The sequence below is a fragment of the Lynx rufus genome, unplaced genomic scaffold, assembly GCF_022079265.1.
Source record: "Lynx rufus isolate CCGP_SWC_20201006 ecotype Redwood Valley unplaced genomic scaffold, mLynRuf1.p SCAF_10, whole genome shotgun sequence".
Classification (NCBI taxonomy): Eukaryota; Metazoa; Chordata; class Mammalia; order Carnivora; family Felidae; genus Lynx; species Lynx rufus.
In genome coordinates, this window is record NW_025814824.1 from 58,315,097 (window position 1) to 58,336,223 (window position 21,127).

The 21,127-nt window shown below is 38.7% G+C and overlaps 1 protein-coding gene across 1 annotated transcript in view; it reads left to right on the forward strand.

Moving 5' to 3' along the window:
• Positions 1-21,127, forward strand: part of MELK (maternal embryonic leucine zipper kinase) — a 98,953-nt gene that overhangs the window by 56,721 nt on the left and 21,105 nt on the right. Inside the window, exons 11-13 of the mRNA XM_047066346.1 lie at positions 8,504-8,590; positions 16,265-16,396; positions 20,260-20,382. Of these exons, the coding sequence (XP_046922302.1) occupies positions 8,504-8,590; positions 16,265-16,396; positions 20,260-20,382 (342 nt within the window). The remainder of the gene's footprint in view (positions 1-8,503; positions 8,591-16,264; positions 16,397-20,259; positions 20,383-21,127) is intronic.

Sequence of the window (21,127 nt, forward strand, 5' to 3'; positions counted from 1 at the left end):
GAAAGGATATGTGCTTTGATATTAACTATTAGTATGTAAAATAAAATCTCAAAATTTAGTGACTTAAAATAATTATAACCTCTAATTTTGTGGATTAGCAATTTGGGTTGGCTTAACCGGGCAGTTCTTGTGCCCGTCTTACCTGGGGTCACTCATGTGTCTGTAGTCACCTGTGACTTAATTGTGGCTGTATGGTCCAAGCCTTACTCAGGAGATCAGCTGTTTGTGCTGGCTGTTTGTGGGGCTGCATTGTGTGCAGCAGGCTAGTTGGGGCTTCTTGAAATGGTGGCTGGATTCCAAAAGAGGCAAGAAAGTGGGAAAGCTCTAATACTTTTCAAGCATTTTCCAAGTCTCTGCTTGCATCATGTTTGCTTATATCCCAGTCACCAAAGTGAGCCACCTGGCAAAGCCTGGAGCCACTATGAAAGGTGTGCCATTCTAAGTCCAAACAATTCTTATCCCCTATGTATAGATAAGGAAATCAAGAAATGAAAAATAATGACTTAAAAAATAAATTTGAAAGAGTGGCATCGCTTTACATCTTTGCAGATTAAGTCTGACTTAATAGAAGACACTTGGATTTGTATCTGCTTTTGCATTCAGTCTGTTTTGCATTCTGTTGTTTTGATTGAAGCATATGAAGAAAATGTAGCCTCACATAGGTATGTGGTTAGAAAAGTATTTTAATACTTTAAAGGAGAAGTATTTTAATGGCCTTTTCAGATAATTTGGCATGTTCTCTGATAATCAGCTAAAACTTAGGCAGCGTAGTAGGGTATGTGCATGGGTCAACAGAATAGCTTGGATGTTTCTCAGACATGTCACAGTATGGACTTGGTACAGCTGTGAGGTATTTGCTTTCTGGAGTAATCACCTTAATACATGCAGATACTCTTCCCAGTGGCTACCTGGTCTTGGAAAAATAAATGAAGCTTGTTTTTAGCTTCTTCTTACTAGTTTGCCCACTGTTAGAAATCCCTTCTGATTCTCCTATGACTGTCAGCTCCTAACATTTTTCTTCTCCATGTTCCCTTCAGTCCTCCAGGACATCTTTAGTATTTATTGAGCAAATGCAGTTAGAGAGGCAACTTAATTCTTTTTTTTTTTTTTTAAGTTTTTATTCACATTCCAGTTTGTTAACATACAGTGTAATATTAGTTTCAGGTGTACAACATAGTGATTCAGCACTTCCATATAGCACCCAGTGCTCATCAAACAAGGGTACTTCTTAATCCCCATCACTTATTTAACCCATCCCCCCACCCACCTCCCTTCTGGTATCCATTAGTTTGTTCTCTGTAGTTAAGAGTCTGTTTCTTGGTTTGCCTCTCTCTCTCTTTCTCTCTTTCTCTCTCTCTCTCTTTTTTTTCCCTTTGCTCATTTGTTTCTTAGATTCCACATATGAATGAAATCATGTGGTATTTGTCTTTCTGTGACTGACTTACTATGTTGTTGCAAATGGCAAGATTTCATTCTTTTTTTATGGCTGAGTAATATTCCATTGTGTGTGTGTGTGTGTGTATATATATGTATATATATATATGTATATGTGTGTGCGTGTATATTTACGCATGTGTGTATGTATATATATATGTATGTATATGTGTGTATATATATATATACGTATATACGTATACATATATATACACACACGCACATACCACATCTTCAATTGATGAATTGATGGACACTTGGGATCTTTCTGTAATTTGGCTCTATGCTGCTATAAACATTGGGATGCATGTATCCCTTTGAATTAGTATTTTTGTATTCTTTGGGTAAATACCTAGTAGTGTGATTGCCAGATCATAGGGTAGTTCTATTTTTAACTTTTTGAGGAACCTCCACATTTTCCATAGTGGCTGCACCAGTTTGCATTGCCACCAACAGTGTACAAGTTTTCGCCTTTCTCCACATCCTTGACAACACCTGTTGTTTCTTGTGTTACTGATTTTAGCCATTCTGAAAGGTGTGAGGTGATAGCTCATTGTAGTTTTGATTTGCATTTCCCTGTTGATGTGGAGAGTTGAGCATCTTTTCACATGTCTGTTGGCTCTCTGTGTGTCTTCCTTATAAAAATGTCTGTTCATTTTCTGCCCATTTTTTAATTAGATCATTCATTTTTTGGGGTTTTGAGTTTGGTAAGTTCTTTATATAATTTGGAAACTAACCTTTTATCAGAATATGTCATTTGTAAATATCTTCTCCCATTCCCTAGGTTGCCTTTTAGTTCTATTGATTGTTTCTTTTGCTGTGCAGAAGCTTTTTTATTTTGATGTAGTTCCAATAGTTTATTTTTGGTTTTGTTTCCCTTGCCTCAGGAGATATATCTAGAAAGAAGTTGCTACTGCTGATGTCAAAGAAGTTACTGCCTGTGTTCTCTTTTAGGATTCTTATGGTTTTAGGTTTCATATTTAGGTCTTTAATCCATTTTAAATTTATTTTTGTGTATGGTGTAAGAAAATGGTCCAGTTTTATCCTTTTGCATGTCGCTGTCCAGTTTTCTCAATAGCATTTGTTGAAGAGACATTCTTTTTCCCATTGGATATTCTTTACTGCTTTGTTAAAGATATAATTGTGGATTCATTTCTGGGTTTTCTCTTCTGTTCTATTGATCTATGTATCTGTTTTTGTGCCAGTACAATACTGTTTTGATTACTATAGGTTTGTAATATAACTTGAAGTCTGAAATTGTGATGTCTCCAGCTTTGTCTTTCCTTTTCAAAGTTGCTTTGGCTAGTTGGGGTCTTTTGTGGTTCCATACATATTTTGGGATTGGTTCTAGCTCTGTGAAAAATACTTTGGTAGTTTGATAGGGATTGCATTAAATGTGTAGATTGCTTTGGGTAATATAGACATTTTAACAATGTTTGTCCAGTCAGTGAGCATGGAATGTCTTTCCATTTCCTTGTGTCATCTTCTTCAATGTCTTTCATCAGTATTTTATAGTTTTCAGAGTACAAGTCTTTTACCTCTTTGGTTAGGTTTATTCTTAGGTATCTTATGCATTTTTGGTGCACTTGTAAATGGGATTGAGTCCTTAATTTTTTTTTCTGCTGCTTCATTATTGGTGTATGGAAATGGAGCAGGTTTCTGTACATTTTTATCTTGTGACTTTCGTGAATTCGTGTATCAATTCTAGCAGTTTTTTGGTGGAGTCTTTTGGGTTTTCTATATACAGTATCATGTCATTTGCAAATAGTAAAAATTTGACTTCTTCCTTGCCAATTTGGATGCTTTTTCATTTCTTGTTGTCTGATTGCTGTGGCTAGAACTTCTAGTATCATGTTGAATAAAAGTGATGAGAGTGAACATCCTTGTCTTTTTCCTGACATTAGAGGAAAAGCTCTCATTTTTCCCCATTGAGGATGATATTAGCTGTGGGTTTTTCATATATGGCCTTTTATTATGTTGAGATATATTCCCCCTAAACCTACTTTGTTGAGGGTTTTTATCATGAATGGATGCTGTACTTTGTCAAATGCTTTTTTCTGTGTCTACTGGTCGTATGGTTCTTATCCTTTCTCTTATTGATGTGCTGTGTCACGTTGATTGATTTGTGAATATTGAACCAGCCTTGTAACCGACTAATAAATCCCATTTGATCGTGGTAAATGATTTTTTTAATGTATTGTTGAATTCCGTTTGCTAGTATTTTATTGAGAATTTTTGCATCTATGTTCATCAGGGATATTGGCCTGCAGTTCTCTTTTTCAGTGGAGTCTTTATCTGGTTTTGGTATCAGGGTAATGCTGGCCTCATAGAATGAATTTGGAAGTTTTCCTTTTTTATGTTTTGGAATAGTTTGAGTAGTATAGGTATTAACTCTTTAAATGTTTAGTAGAATTCTCCTGTGAAGCCATCTGGTCCAGCTCTTTTGTTTGTTGGGAGTTTTTGATTACTGATTGACTTTCTTTGCTGGTTATTGGTCTGTTCAAGTTTTCTATTTCTTCCTGTTCCAGTTTTGGTAGTTTATATGTTTCTGGGAATTTATCCGTTTTTTCTAAGCTGTCCAATTTGTTGGCATGTAGTTTTTCATAATATTCTCTTTTAATTGTTTGTATTTTTGTGGTGTTATTTCTCCTCTCTCATTTGTGATTTTATTTATTTGAGTCTTTTTGATCAGTCTGGCTAGAGGTTTATCACTTTTATTAATATTTTTCAAAGCACCAGCTCCTGGTTTCATTGATCTGTTCTATTTTTTTTTTAGTTTTTAGATCATTTATTTCTGCTCTAAAATGTATTATGTCCTTCCTTCTGCTGGCTTTAGTCTTCATTTGTTAATCTTTTTCTACCTCCTTTGGGTGTAAGGTTAGGTTGTTGAGCAGCAACTTCATTCTAACAACTATCAACACTGAGAGCCTAAGAAAAGCAGAGCGTGCAGGTGTGAGAACGGTGCAGTAGCAGGGCGGGGAAACTGGGATGTGCCCCTTGTGAGGTGGAGGGAGTGGGTGGTGCAAATGCCTGTGTTCAACCATTGGGGGTCATTGTTTCTCCATGTGTGGGAGGGCTTTGCATGTCTTCTCAGCCATAATCCTAATAGAAGATCCACTATACTTGCAGTAGAACAGATGCCTAAATGAAGAAGGTCTCTGATTTCACCAACACAAAAATTATTTTAAATTTGGGTGCAGTATAAAGTAAAATATATAGTTTTGAGTGTTCAAAGAATTTGTAAATTTTCTTATATCTTAGTATAGTAATTGTTTTTTACTGAATACTTACTATAATCATATAGTGTGCTCTTATAGTAAGAACTCTCTGTGTATTATACCACAATGTAATACAGAGCCCTTAGGGTATTACCTATAAGAGTCAGGTGATATTCTGTGGCTTTGTGTTTTTAACTCTTTTAACTCATTTAATCCATATACCAACCCTCTGAAGTAGATAGTATTGTTGTCCCCATTTTGCAAATGAAGCAACTGAGACACAGAATCATAAGGTAACTTCCCCAAGATCAAACAATTAGTAAGTGTAGAACCAGGATTTGAACCTAGACATAAGGCCTCCAGAATGAAATGGATCTGGTAGGTCAAATAATTCAAATTTAGGGCCTGCATCCTGCATAGCTGTGGCCTTTGTGACGAGGACCAGGCCATGCATCTGGTTTCTGTTGAAATAGCTATTGGAGCAGCGTCATGGAGAGGTGGCACTGTGGTGTGACAGAACAAACTCTGGGCTAGGAATGAAAAATGCCAGTCTTAGGTACATCACAGGAATTTTTCTGAGTATTTTCTCACCTCTAATGTGGGTATTCTAACATCAGTCTCTTGTGTATATTTGGGTTATATTTTCCCCTTTATAGAGTGTCTTTACATGTTGTGTCATTCATCTGTCTCGCCTGCCTTATAGTATTGCTTCAGGGATCAAATGAGTTATATACAGAAGAGCTATAAGGGTTTATTGTTGCTTTTCAAAGTATTTGCTTTTTCTCCCTCATTATTATGTTTTGTCAAGAGTGAATTATAAAAAATAATTCAGATTTACTTGGATATTTAATGTATAGGTGCTATTCTATAACTCTATGCATGATCTCCTTCTGTCATTTTCACACATAACTCTAGTACCCAAGTGTTGTATCAAATAGAAGTTATATTCAGTTCCATTTTCTGCCCTACTGAACAGGAAATGTAGTAGGCACGGATAATCCAAAATAATTGGCTAGCTTTTGGTATTCATTTTTGTACTTAATTTAACTTGAGTCCGTGTGGCTGAGAATTTAGAGTACGGATCTTCCTTGACTTAAAGGGTTATACCCCAATAAACCTGTCATAAGTTGAAAATATCTTAAGTTGAAGATGCATTTAATACACCTAACCTGCTGAACAGCATAGCTTAGCCTGACCTACCTTAAACATGCTCAGAACACTTACATTAGCCTACAGTTGGGCAAAATCATATAACACAAAGCCTATAATAAAGTGTTTAATATCTCTCGTAATTTGTTGATTATTGTACTGAAAGTGAAAAACAGAATGATTATATGGGTACACAATGGTTGTAAGTGTATTGGCTCTTTACTCATGTGGTCGCGTGGCTGACTGGGAGCTACAGCTTGTTGCTGCCCAACATCACAGAGAGGATCATACCGTATATTGTTAGCCTGGGCAAACATCAAAATTCAAAATTTGAAGTATGGTTTCTACTGAATGTGTATCACTTTTGCACCATTGTAAAGTTGAAAGTCATAAGTTGAACCATTGTAAGCCTGGGACCATCTAAAAGTATTGAGCCTCTTTGGAAAACCCAGCTGGAGACAAGCCATATCTATATATTTAATGTTTATTTATATTCGAGAGAGAGAGATAGAGACAGACAGACAGAGTGTGAGCTGGGGAGGGGCAGGGAGAGTAGGAGACACAGAACTTGAAGCAGGCTCCAGGCTCCACAGAGCCCGATGTGGGGCTCAAACTCTCGAACCATGAGATTGTGACCTGAGCTGAAGTCAGATGGTTAACTGACTGAGCCACCCAGGTGCCCCTAGAGAAGCCATAGTTTTAAGACTTGATGTCTTGTCTACCACACTCTTCATTAGTTCCAGTTCAAGAGTCCAGTAAAGAAGCTAGCACCTTCTTCCTACCCTTCCCTCCTTTCCCACACACACCTGTGGTAAAGGCACAAAGTAGGAGGGTATGGGAGAGAGAGAAAGATTGTTTGTTTGTTTGTTTTTAGGATAGTAACTTACAATTATGGAGGGAACCCCAGAAATCTTTTCCTTCTCATTTGAGCAGTGGTGGCATCAAGATGTGTCAGAGAAGATTTGTTTTTAGGATAGTAACTTACAATTATGGAGGGAACCCCAGAAATCTTTTCCTTCTCATTTGAGCAGTGGTGGCATCAAGGTGTCAGAGAAGATGCCCAACTGGTGGTAAAGTGTCTGGGCTTCTGAGGTTGGGACCTTCCTGAAGGGGGAATCTATAGTAGGGGAAACTGCTAAGGTCAAAGCAATACAGTGAAAACTTACCTTAGCATTTTGGACTTTTATAGAGCCATTAGTGTAAGCCTCTGTGTCTCCACATTCTCTGTAGCCCATGAGGTTGTGCTTATACAACGTTGTTTCTAGTGTTCTTCTATTTTCATGATGGCAGCACGACTTTCTCTTGAGTCTGTTATTACAAGTGTGGGGTCCGGAACAAGGGAAGGTTCATGATATTGCTCTGCTTTGCGCTGGGCAAACCTCTCTTGGCATACTATGTTTGGTTCTCAGCACTTCACACTGAGGGTCAGTGACAACCTAGTGTGTGTGATCTAAAGAAAGGGCCAAGATGGTAAGGGACGTTAATCATTGGAATGGTGGTTAAAGGAAGTGGAAAAGAGAAAACTTGAAGAGGAAATGTTGTTATAATAGGAATATTCAAATTTCTGAAAAGCTCTTACACCAAAGAGGAAGTAAAATTATGATTGTTAGTAAAATTAGTTAACCACTTTTTGAGAGTCTACTCTGTTTAGATATTGTACTAGGCATTCCACGTATGTTGTATGTATTGCAAGACAAAGTTCCATTTCTATTTTATAGATGATGGAACTGATGCTCCGAGAGGTATAGTAACCTGCTGAAGGCCACACAGTTATTTAATGATTTCACAATTCAAACCAAGGTTTTTCTGATTCCAACGCCTGTTAGCTGTAAGAGTGTATGGACTCACAGCAAATACAGATCATAGGGAGACAGACCTTAGGGGACAGGTGCGAGAAGCTAGCCATCCCTGTTCCCTGGAGAGGAGGGCTAGGGCAGAAAGTGAGAGATCACTTATTGGGACTGTTGTGAAGAGAATTCGTACATGGAGAAGATGACTTTAAAATTACATTCCTTTGAATCTCTTCCACTGTGATCTCCTGAACTCCTGTTCCAGGTCCAGTCTAGGCCCATTTGGCCTTTTGGTTCTCAGTGATTCTCATTTGGTTCTCAGAACCTACTTCTGTCCCCTCGTGCATGGGTCAGCATACTTGGATAATTTCTATCCTGAAGCAAAATAAAGCTTGTACAGAGGCTGTTTTTTTAAAATCACGCTTTGCTAGTACCTTCAGCATAATGGTGATTGTGTGTCACCTGTGGCACCATCACAAGGGCTTCTTGGATTGTTGTGGAACCCAAACACAGCTGTAGGTGCACTGTACTGCAAGTTTGAGCCACTCTGACCAGTCTGTTGTGTAGCCGCTGATTTTAGTGCCTAGATGCTCTTTGCTGAAGATGCCATGCTGGCCTTACCATGTAGGGAAGGAGCATGTAGGGCCTTGGCTAGATAACAGTTTTAGCAATCGATCACATGGTGATGGAATGTGAAAGGCTGGGAAAGAACTCGTCTTCTTGAACTGCTTATTGTCATCTGTTGATATCTTAAAAAATTCTGGAGAATGTTTATTGTTACTGAAGAATTTGACGAACTCCTGTTTTTTTACATATTGGCATTGATTTTACAAGGCAGTTTTGCTAGTTTAAAAAGTTTAAAAACAAATATATTTATAATTTTTTGTTAATAAAATTTGTATTTTTTTGTAGCTTATTCACCTTGATGAAGATTGTGTAACAGAACTAGCTGTACATCACAGAAATAACAGGCAAACAATGGAGGATTTAATTTCATTGGTAAGAAATATGACATGAATTTGAGAATAATATCTTTTTTTTTATTGTTCTTTATTGATAAAAGAAATATCCTGATAAAGTACATGGAAAATAGTATAGCATTTTTCAGATCTATGATTTTATCATGGATGTAACTATTCCACTCAATTCTTTTCTCATGTCTGCTGGAGATCCTCTTTAAAAATGACATTGATTTGGGTTTGACTCTTGATTTTGGCTCAGATCATGATCTCATGGTTCATAGGATCGAGCCCTACATCAGGCTCTGTGTTGAGCATGCAGCCTGCTTGGGATTCCCTCCTTCCCTCCCTCCCTCTTTCCTTCCCTCTTTCCCTCTCTCCCTCCTTCCCTCTCTCCCCCTTCCTCCCTCCCTCTACCCCCCCATGCATGTGCACTCTCTCTCAAATAAAGTTTAAAATAAAAAAATATGACATTGATTAAAGAGAATTACAGTGGGAAAAAAAATAAAGAAATAGAAAAAACTAGTCCACAGAGAATTGACAGAGTTCTGATTTTACTAGTTGAAATTCTATACTTGGAACTATGATTCTGCTGTAGGAATAGGTAAACACAAAACAGCTTTCTTCTTACCCGAAAGCAACTCAATAGCACCACATCACCCCTAAGCTTGTGAAGCAAATACCATGAAATCATTATCAAGTTATTTCAGAAGCTTAATCTCTAGATCATACATGTGTTTTTTTTCCTAGAGATGGAGGCACTCATAGTTGACTCCGAGTATAATTGCACCTGATAGGCAGGGATTGAGCCCAACTTTGCTCCTGGTTCAGTACTGTCTTTCATTGTCTCTGATTTGTGTTTTGTTTTGTTTTTTTTCTTTCCTAATTTGCAAGGTAAAGACTTAAGCAAAAATTTTTTTTCTAAACAAAGCTTTGCTAAGCCACAATTCTTTTCAATGAGGAGGAGATATAAAAAATTTCTTTCGGATGACATAATAAGCAAAGGTTCCAGAATGTGTATACAAAACAGAATGATAATGTGTTTTGCATGGAAAATGCCTTTGAAGGAATGACAAGGATTGGGAATTGCTGCAAGGCCCTTCCTTAGTCTTTTATAATGAGAACTTGAAGTTTCCATTTAAGCAACTTAAAAATAAAAGTATGACTTTTTCTTTAGGATGATCTTTCATAGAGACTTTCAGGTACCTAAGATTTCTTTTAAATTTTTCATTTTAGAAGATTTTAAATGCCTGCAAAAGTAGAACAGTTTATCAATGATCTTCCACGTACTACTCATCATCCAGGTTCAACAGCTAATGACATTTTGCCAGTTTTATCTATATCCCAGTCCCCTCTCCCATTTACCTTTTCTGACTAGGATATTTCAGAGCTCGGCCCAGACATCCTGTCATTTTATTGAGAAAAGATTTGGTGTGTGATCACAGACTTTTATTTATTTATTTTTAAACGTTTATTTCTTTTTTTTAAATTTTTTTTTTTCAACGTTTATTTATTTTTGGGACAGAGAGAGACAGAGCATGAACGGGGGAGGGGCAGAGAGAGGGAGACACAGAATCGGAAACAGGCTCCAGGCTCCGAGCCATCAGCCCAGAGCCCGACGCGGGGCTCGAACTTACGGACCGCAAGATCGTGACCTGGCCGAAGTCGGACGCTTAACCGACTGCGCCACCCAGGCGCCCCTAAACGTTTATTTCTTTTTGAGAGAGAGAAGAGAGAGAGCCAAGCAGGGGATGGGGATAGAGAGAGAGACACACACACAGAATCCGAAGCAGGCTGTAGGCTCTGAGCTGTCAGCACAGAGCCCGATGCGGGGCTCGAACCCCCAAACTGTGAGATCGTGACCTGAGCCAAAATCAAGAGTCAGATGCTTAACTGACTGAGCCATCCAGGTGCCCCATATCACAGACTTTTAAAATCTGAATCCTGAAAGTAATATACTTAGAATTTCAAGAACTATTGAAAAATTATCTTTAAAATAGTATCCTTTATGTGATCTTTACATAATTTTCAAACTTAAAAGTGAAATGGGAATAGGAATTATTTTCTTTCCTTCTGATATAGGAAAAGTAGATAATGAAGCACGATATTGTTTTCTGGTGTTACATCTCTAAAGCTCTCAGTGATTCTGAAAGCTAGGCACGAACAACATCAAGAATGCTGTGAAAAAAAGGAATAGTTTTTCTTCCTTTGGACTCTTCTCTCATTCTTAAATGTCTGCTTATACTTACTTTCCAGTCCTAGGGATGAGTAGAATATAGGCTATTCATTCTAAATGTGAGATTCTCAACCTTGTGTGGATCCTCTGGGAATCTAAACTAATCCTGATGCCTAGGACCCATCCCCGGAGATTACGGTTTAATTGGTTTGGTGTGTGGCCTAAACATCAGAATTTTTAAAAGCTTTCCCAGTGATTGCAGTATGCAGCCAGGAGTTGAGAAGTACTACTCTAAATTCTTGCTATTCAAAGTATGCTTTGACCAGCAGCATTAGCGTCACTTGGTGCTTATTAGAAATGCAAACTCTCAGAGCCTACTTCAGACTTATTGAATCAGAATCTGTATCTTAATAAAATCCCTAAGTGATACATATGTACATTAAAAGTTGAGAAGCATTGGTCTCAGTCAGTGGTTTTCAACTGGGAGTGATTTTGCCCCTCGGGACATTTTTGGTTGTCACAACTGGGGTGTGTGTACATGATATTGGAATCTAGTGGTTAGAGGCCAGGATGCTGCTAAATATCCCACAATGCACAGAACAGACCCTCACAAGAAAGAATTATCCAGGTCAAACATCAGTAGTGTTGGTTGGAGAAATCTTGGTTTAGGTAGTCTCAGGGAATTCACATTGGTCCTAAGAACTTTCCAGTTTAAGGAGCCTCAGGAACAGCAGGTTTGAGATCAGGTGTGTCTGTTATACTTGTTTTTGGCACCTCAGGAGCTTTGCCTTTACTTTGGGGTCTGGTTAGACAGGACAGACAGAGATCAGGTTAGTGTGATCCATCCTGGGATGGTGCTGCTGATCTTTGTGCAGAGAGAGAAACACTATTATTGTCAAACATTGGCCTTCTAGAAGTCCCGCTTTTATATTATATACATGAGCACTCTTAATCTTTTTATATGCAGCAGTTAGAGTTTCACTGTGTCATGATTTCGGGCTATCCCGCTGTAGCCTGCCGGAGAGCTTCCAGTAGTGGTGCCAGAGCTTCCTTCCACCTGATTGCTTTCCTTACTGCTCCCCTCTTCTTCCAGCTGTGAGTGGCTGTGATTTGTGGGGGCAGCCAGTCATCTGGTATGGGGACTTCATTGAGGGTCACAAGTGCATATGAGAACCAATTCAGACCAAGACAGATCCCTTCACCCATCCCTGTAGTGCAAATCTCCCTGTATTCTGGTGGCAGAAGTTTAAAGGCCTCAAGGACCAAGGTCAAGGGAATGATAGTGAGCCACTCCTCAGTTTCTCAAAACACTCTGTACCAGTAACTTGCCTGCCCTCAGCCCAGGTGCCTGGGCAGTTCTTTAACATTTAGCCTGTGTGAGCAACAGCTGGGGATTTTTAAATGTTTTTACTTTTTTTTTTAAAAAAATTTTTTTTTTCAACATTTATTTATTTTTGGGACAGAGAGAGACAGAGCATGAACGGGGGAGGGGCAGAGAGAGAGGGAGACACAGAATCGGAAACAGGCTCCAGGCTCTGAGCCATCAGCCCAGAGCCCGACGCGGGGCTCGAACTCACGGACCGCGAGATCGTGACCTGGCTGAAGTTGGACGCTTAACCGACTGCGCCACCCAGGCGCCCCAATGTTTTTTCTTTTTTTAAAAATGTTTTTAGTTGTTGTTGTTTTTAGAATTGCAACCTTCATAATAGGTAAACCTGTTGGAGCTGCCTAAAAGATAATGGAGACATTGGTTGTGTTAGACTTGTGGATTGACATCACCTGAAAATGTAACTAATGTGCCGACTCATCTGTTATTGAACACAGAACTCCCCTGTGCATCTGATTGTGACGAGTTGTATGCAGTGGCTATGGCCAAAAAAAGTTATAAAAAGGATGCTTTTTTTTTGCTTAGGGGTAAAGAGGGGTTAGAGTATGGTTGTAAAACTCTGAGGCAGCTTTAGAAAACTCCATCGAAAACTGTCCAGGTATTGTTTACGGTGCCTGGATTGTGCCAGACCATTGTTGGTACGCAAATGGCAACTTGTTTCTGAGCCATTCTGTAATCAGTTTATGGCATCTCTTTCAAAGAGGTAGGGCTATCATACGTGAGACCATAGATGTGGCAGGTGGGGAAAAAAAAATCTTGAATGTAGTTTTTGGAAAGTGGAGAGTGGTTATAACTACATAGTTTTTACCCAGTTCCCAAGTACCTTCTCCATGAAACCTTTTCTGACCTTCCCCTGATCCTGTCTGGATTAAAGGCAACATTCTGTGATAATTTATCACAGTATTTTATACCTCTTCCACTCGATTGGTAGGTCCGTTATAGATTTCAAAGCATACATGATGACTGTGGCCATCTAAAATATTAACTGATAAAATTTAATAAAAACAGGGTTTTTATTTAGACCTTTTTGGTAGTAGACCTCTTTGGATCATGTGCCTTTTGAGGAGATACATGCATTAAATATTATTCAATGTTGGGGCACCTGGGTGGCTCAGTCAGTTAAGCGTCCGACTTCGGCTCGGGTCATGATCTCACAATTCGTGGGTTCGAGCCCCGCACTGGGCTCTGTGCTCACAGCTCAGAACCTGGAGCCTGTTTTAGATTGTGTGTCTCCCTCTCTCTCTCTACCTCTACCCTGCTCATGCTCTGTCTCTCTCTGTCTCAAAAATAAATAAACATTAAAAAAATATTATTCAATGTTATTAAAATTTAACGCTCTTACAGGGTAGAGTCTCCTAGTCTTATGAGTGCATTATTTAGAAACTTTCAGTTATACATAATGGATTGAACAGATATGTTTACATCCAACACTTGCTAAAACCTCACTAAAATAATAATAAAGGGGTAAAAAGGTAAAACATTTTGCAAGGGTGATTGGAATAAAAGAGGAGACAAAAAGTAATGTGAGTAAAATTTTGGGAGTTATAAAATAGGTAAGTGGCAGCTGACATAGCATTTTAGAGAAAGCTGAAAGCTAAGTGCCTGCATTGGGAAAAGAAAATAAACAAATTGATTAGGACCTTAGGCTCCAGAAAGCTTAGGAGTCAGAGGTACTCAGAACCTCTGAAGTTAGGGAAGTAAGTAGGGTAGAACAGGAAGATTGGTTGAAAGTCTGTATGAGAAACAATTGGACCCCTAAATCCCTTTCTTTACCTTGAGCTGCATGATAGCCACGTCTTCCTCACCCCAGCGGAAGATAGGAGATATTGACCAAGAGGCACTGTTGTACCACACGCAGCTTGTCCATTTTGAAATGGACGCATGGGCACATGCAGTCCTCATATTTAACAGTGAACCACTACCTCTAACCCCTTTCCCTCTTCAACTCTGAGAATGCTGGAACCAAGAATTTATCCTGTTTGCAGTGGGGGTGGGGAAAATATTGGAAGACTCATTTCTAGGGAAAAGCCAAGGGGGAGGACCTACTATACCTAATGGTTGGGAGTTTAGATTCCTGTCTGTTCATTATAGAGGGAAGCCCCCAAGCTGATGAGCAGCCTCAAACTACACACAGACCCTTTAATTAGCTGTGCTTTATAATTCCTCCCCTTTAAATAGAGACAGGCAGCCAAAGATTACTAGACATTTGAGGAAAGCCTCTAACATGAAAATCAGAGATCAAAACAAGTGGTGGGGACCAGGGGTGGGGGAAGAGAAAGAAAAGTAAAGATATTCAGAAATAGAAGATAATGCAGGGAGTGGAAGAAAATGGCTAAGAAATGATAATTAATATTCTCAGAGATAAGAGAAGCTATTTCTTTTTCAAAATAAGAATAAGATGACTAAAAAGGAACATTTCAAGAGATAGCTCTTGAAAGTTTAAGATATGACGACAGAAATGAAAAGCTTAGTAGAAATGATTGAAAATGAAATTAAAGGAAAATCTTTCAAAAGTAGAACTTAAAGACAAAGAGATGCATAAATAGAAGAGAATGGGTAAGAAAGGTCCAACATACAAATAATAGAAGTTGCAGGAAGACAAAACAGAAGGAAGAAGGGAAGAAAGCATCAAAGAAATAATACAAGAAGAAATATTCCAGAACTGCAGGTTTCTAAGGTAGTAGAACTGAGTTTTTAAGAATGAAGGGACTTAGCCAGGGTTTGGAAATGTGCATGAAAATAGATCTCCACAAAGTGGAATTTCAGAAAACTGGGGGAAAAGGGAATATCCAAAAAATATCTAGAGCCAAAAACAATCCCCAAAAGATCATAAACAAAGGCTTGGAATCGGAAAGACTTTGGATTTTTCAGTAGTTATATAAGAAGTGAGAAGACCATGGAATAGTGTTTTCAAAACTGAAAATTATTATCATCCTAAAATTGTATATTCAGCCAAACCAGAATCAAGTGTGAGGATGAAATGCAGTCAGTCACCAGGCATGCAAGATCGCAAAAAATTTACCTCCCATCCATCTACCTTCAGGAAGTTACTGGAGAATATATTGCACCCAAACAAGTGACCAAGAAAGAGGAATCCTTAGGATCTAGGAAACTGGAGACATATTGTAGAATAGAGGTGAAGGGAATCCCTAGACTGACAGTTAAGTTGCAGGTTGAGAAAGAAGCCAGTCCAGACTGGAGCATGGAATGCACACATCAGGTGGAATGTCTCCAAAATGGCAGCGGAGTGGGGGCCAGATCAGCTGGTGTATGTGGACATGTTGAGGGGAGGTGAAGAGTGCTGGAGAGTGTGCAGATGAATTAGTAAGACGAACAACTGCCTCTTTTTTATTTAACTTCAGGAAAAACCAAGATATTAAAGAAGGAAATGCGAAGAGAGTACCCTGCATGGTTTAGGTGCAATTCCATATTGGTTGTTAAGATATTAGAATACTTATATACTCACTGGTAAAGAACTGCTACGAGTGCCCTCCCCGTAGCCCATTACCTCCCTTAGGTCCCGTGGGCACCTCCCTCCAGTCTCCCCTGGAACCCAGTGATTAAAAGGTTAATAATTGTCATGGCACAGGTCCCCCAGGACCCTACTCACTCTCAGCCTCTGTTCTAATTGCTTAGAGTCAGGGTACCAATTAAATATTTTGAACATTACCCTTACTTAGTTGTGAATACTATTTACATAATCATAGTAGTATAAATATTGATTTAACTAAAAATTGTCATAAAATTATAGTGGGAGGATACAGGGAGGAAGAATGTATGGGGCAGGAAGGAAAGTTCTTATTTTCCATACTAGGAAATTCATAGATAATATCTGAAGCTGAAGAAAAATTTTAAAGCCATTTAAATTTAAATTAAATTATAAGCAACATAGAAACATAGACAAAATAGCTTAAAGTATTTAAAAGTGGTTCCCTCTGGGGAGTGGAAAGTGTGTGTGTGTGTGTGTGTGTGTGTGTGTGTGTGTGTGTGTGTGTGTGTGTCTGTCTGTGTCTGTGTGTATGAGAGAGTGAAGGAGACACGGTACAAGGGACGGTTATTTTTTCTGAATGGAAAAAAGTTAATGTAAAATAAAACATTATTTCAAAAAACAACTTTAGTCTTGTAAACAACTTTGATTTTCTTTTTTCCAGTGGCAGTATGATCACCTCACGGCTACCTATCTTCTGCTGCTAGCCAAGAAGGCTCGGGGAAAACCAGTTCGTTTAAGGCTTCCTTCTTTTTCCTGTGGACAAGCCAGTGATACCCCGTTCACAAACACCAAGGTAAATGTTAGAACCTTTTGTGTGAACACCGACTGCTCTGGCCTCACGCCTGCTCCATTCATGAGTGGGTCCACCACTGGTGTCAAGGAGCCAGAGGCAAGACATTTTATGATTTAAATATTTTTGGTGAGGAAAATGGGACATTCAGAACTTGAACTCTAAAAATTTCAAAGTTAACATGGCATGGAAATAATCCTCTCTTCCCCTTTGTTTTTCACGAAAATAATTTTTGATTGTTGTAGAAGAATTTTAAGTCACAGATAAGCTAAAGGAAAATAGAACTTATGCATAAACCTACTCCCTGTAGATAATATAGTTTTATTTGACTGTGACTTTCCATTCTTCTTTGGTGTGTTTATTTATATAATTTATTTTAAAAAATTTTATTTTAAATGTTTAGTTTTGAGAGGCAAAGTGTGAGCGGGGGAGGGGCAGAGAGAGAGGGAGACACAGAATCTGAAGCAGTCTCCAGGCTCTGACCTATCAGCACAGAGTCTGACACGGGGCTTGAACTCATGAACCACAACACCATGGCCTGAGCCGAAGTTGGACGCTTAACTGACTGAGCCACCCAGGTGCCCCTATTTATATAATTTATGTATATAATTAATACAAGTGCTTTTAAAGGACACTTGTATTATTGGGTTGGGGATAAAAATTTTTAAAAATTATTGGGAGTAAGATTTCTGAAAATAGGATGTATTGTCTTTTATATGACATGAAATACTTTAATGAATATTTTGATACTCATTTATGTTGATGGTTTAGGTTTTTGTTTTGAGCAGTAGTTATAGCTCATATAACTCAAATACCTTGTATGAATTTGTTGTGACCATATTTTTTCTACTTTTGTCCTTTTTGTCTCATTTTTCTTTGTCATGAGTGTTTAGAATGATGGAGAAGCTTTACATTTTTGGAAGCACCATGTCATTCCTAAGAACTCCCATTAGTCTCTATCTTCTGAGTTTTTGTTACCTCCCATGGTTTAAAATACTGCCTTCCAAATCCTTTGCTGGATGGGTGTGGGAACTTTGGAATATAATCAGTCTGATTAATTTAGGTTGCAATTTGAATTATTCTAGCACTAGGAAATTGTACTTTTATTATTCTCAGAGAGAGAGGTAGTTAGCTCTCTTTATTTAATCCAGTATAGCCCAAATGACTATGTGTGAGGTGATTTTATTTCTCTGCCTCTCAAAATTATGTCAAAAGAAAAGCTACCTTTTTCATGATCTTGTGTTGAATCTCCCTCTGACCTCCCTGAATTCCTTTAATGTTTCATTTAGATCTCTCTCTCTTTTTTTTTTTAAATGTTTATTTATTATTGAGAGACAGAGACACAGAGCATGAGCAGGGGAGGGGTAGAGAGAGGGGGAGACATAGAATCTGAAGCAGGCTCCAGGCTCTGAGCTGTCAGCACAGAGCCTGATGCGGGGCTCGAACTCACAAACTGCAAGATCATGACCTGAGCCGAAGTCGGTCGCTTAACCAACTGAGCCACCCAGGCGCCCCTAGATCTCTCTTTATGGCACTTATCAATCATGTGCTGCAGGTATAGGGAATCTTATGTCCCTTCCAGACCCTGTCAGTCTCTGCCTCTCTCCTTTCCTCCCTAGTTGGTCTTTTGGCCAAACTAAGCACTAAAAGTGCCAGGAGCTTTACTTAAAAGTGTATGGGTTTTTTTTTTAAGTACCAGGAGCTACACTTAAAAGTGTAAAGGGATCTCTGAAGTGAAATAATGTCATTCCTGGGATGGTTTTCTAGTCTATTCTTGGAGAGTTTTGTTGGATTGGTGAATACACCATGCCCAGACAGATCTTTTACCCATGGACTCCATGAGTTGTCCTGTCACTCATCCTGTCCACATTTCCAGACCCTTTAAACTTTCAGACTGAAGTGAAGATCTTGGGGTCAAAGAGAACACAAAATCATGAACTCTGTTTCTGATTAAGGTAATTGCAGAATGGCATTAGATAAGTCTGTACCTAGAATAAACTTCAGCAAAATTTTTACATTTATAACACCTTTGTTAACAGTTCTGAGATATTTTCCTAAGCCATTGAATTTTCTTACATCTGGATTGGCCCAATCTCAATTCACCTGCTTCTAAGAATTATGAAGTATTCAAGTATCTGGGAAGATACTTACTCTTCTCTTTCAACTAATGAGCATTGACCCTGATCGTGTAATTATTTGGGCATTATTGAATCAATTTTTATGGTAGGTAGATATTTTAATAATAAGAAATAGTGTAGAAATAAAATTTTGGGTTATTTTCTGCTTTTTATGCAAATCATTAAAACTTGAAACATAGTTTCTTTGTATTGTTCTTCCCTTTGGTAGAATCACCCTTTTTTCTCTGAGGTGTTGTTTATAAGAAAGTAAGTAATCCTGAACTGCTAATCAGCAGATGGCATTTTCAGCAAGACAATAATACAGTCTGATCCAGGAATCAGATTGGTTAAAGATTTGGTTTGGCTAAAGATTGAGAGGTCAAGAGGGCGAAAGTAAGAGGAAGAGAAGGAGGGAGTGAGTTGGGAGGGTAGGTGAGAGCTAGATTGTAGAGAGCTTTGAAATGCCATGTCAGAAGGGTTAGACTTTATGCTATAGGTAATGGGAACCATTGATTTTTGAGCAAGATAGGATAAGTCACTTGACAGGACTGTAATTTTGAAAAATGTATCCAGTGGTATATAGACTTGTTCAGTTAGGGATGTGTGTGTGCTGTTACTCTCTATGGCAGTGCTCGGGATGGCCATCGTTCGTTACTTTTCTCCACTGAGCCTAGATTTAGCTTTAGTATTTTTCTCTGGCTAGCACTCCATGTAGCCAGTTCTAGTTGATGATAATTGGAGAACTCTGTCATCCCTGGTTGAGAGGGTAGAAACACTGGTGGCACAGACCATACTGTCTGTTTGAATAGTTCAGGTGTGAGAAGATGTGTCCTTGAATTAGAACAGTGGCAGTGGGACTGGAAAGTAAATGGTGACGTATGAGAAATTCAAGTAAAATTGTCTGGCTGGCTTAACTAGATGTTGAATTTCGGAAATGGAAGGAGGGAGAAATAAAAGATCCAATTACACTCCATAGTCTTAGAATTTAGGGTGTGTCTAGTATACCCTTAGTTTATGGAGGGGGGGGAGATAAATGACTGTGGGGGTATTGTTAGCACAGGACCCCAAATACTCTGTCCCCAGCTGACCTGTCTTAAAGCTAGTTTATTCCTACTGGGAAAAATTGCTACATATTCTGCATGTATTTGCAAAAAAAGAAACCTGTATTTCAAAGTCATTTCTTTTATATTTTCTACTTTGTTAGAGCGCTTTTTTTTTTTTTGAAACATTTATTTATTTTTTGAGAGACAGAGTGAGCAGGAGAGGGGCAGAGAGAGAGGGATTCACAGATTCCCAAGCTGGCTCCAGGCTTGAGCTGTGAGCACAGAGTCCAATGGGGGGCTTGAACTCACGAACCATGAGATCATGACCTGAGCCAAAGTCGGATGTTTAACTGACTGAGGCACCCAGGCACCCCAGAGCTTTTTTATTTGTAGATTTGCAGTCGAGTTGTTTCTCTGGTGTTATAGTGATTATCTGATAATAAAGCCAAATTTATCTTTGGCTAAAGAGTATATATGTAAACATGTTCCAAGACATGTTTGAGAGTCAGAGATTCTCCTTATAATTTGTGTTGGCATTTTTTGGCTTCCTGTTTTCTGTCCTGGACGGTGAGCTCCTTTAGTATACTATCTGATTTGTTTCTGCTTCCAGGGCCTTGCCCTGTGCCTCACCCTGTGCCTCGAACATAATCTTTTAAAAATTGAACCATGATGGCGTTGTCTCTGAGTTCTTCTATTTTTTGAATAGTCAAAGAATCTGAGTCTAGAAGATATGACAACAAGTGATGAAAATGATGTGGCTGGATTGATAGACTATGACTGGTGTGGAGACAGTTCATCAGTAGGTGTGACCACCCCACAAACACCACAGGTTAGTTATTTATTTTACTATTTAAAGCAGTGTATGTTGCGTAAATTATAAAAACATCTAGACTCTAATGTGAGTGTGTATAGTAAGTCTGTGTAATATACGGTATTGGGTGTGTGCTTGCAAATTTAATGAATTCCTAAGCCATTGAAGACATTAATGAGAGATTTGTTGGAATATGAACAAAAGGGAAGCCATTTATTTCCAAGTTGAACAAAGCCAAGATTCCATTTTAGAGCACTTTACTGTTCCTCTTTTCGCTTGTCTTTTTTCCCCCTGCCCTCCCTTCCCCTCCCCTCCCCCTTTCCAAAAATGAAGTACAGCTTACATATAGTTAACTATTTGTTAACACTGTTTTAGTGTGCAGTTCTGTGTGTTTTGACAAATGCATACAGTCCTGTGACCACCATCAAAATCAAGAACAGTTCTGTTGCCCCCTCTCCTAGAGTCCCTCATTGTAGCCAACTCCCTATTCCCCCCAACTCAGAGCAGCAACTGATCTGTTTTCTTCTCCTTTTGATAATCTTTTTTTTTTTTTAATCTTATTTGGCATTTGTTGAACTTATTGGATGTACAGTGAATGTTATTCCTCCACTCTCTCTGAGGGGGCCACGCAGAGTGCACTCTCTTTGACAGCAGTGAAATACAGGAGCAGGTGTGCATGTTTCTACTCAGGGAAGCTCACTAGAGACTTAGAATCCAAAGTTTTTACTGGGGCTGGTTACACAGGCTCTCTATGTTGGTGGAA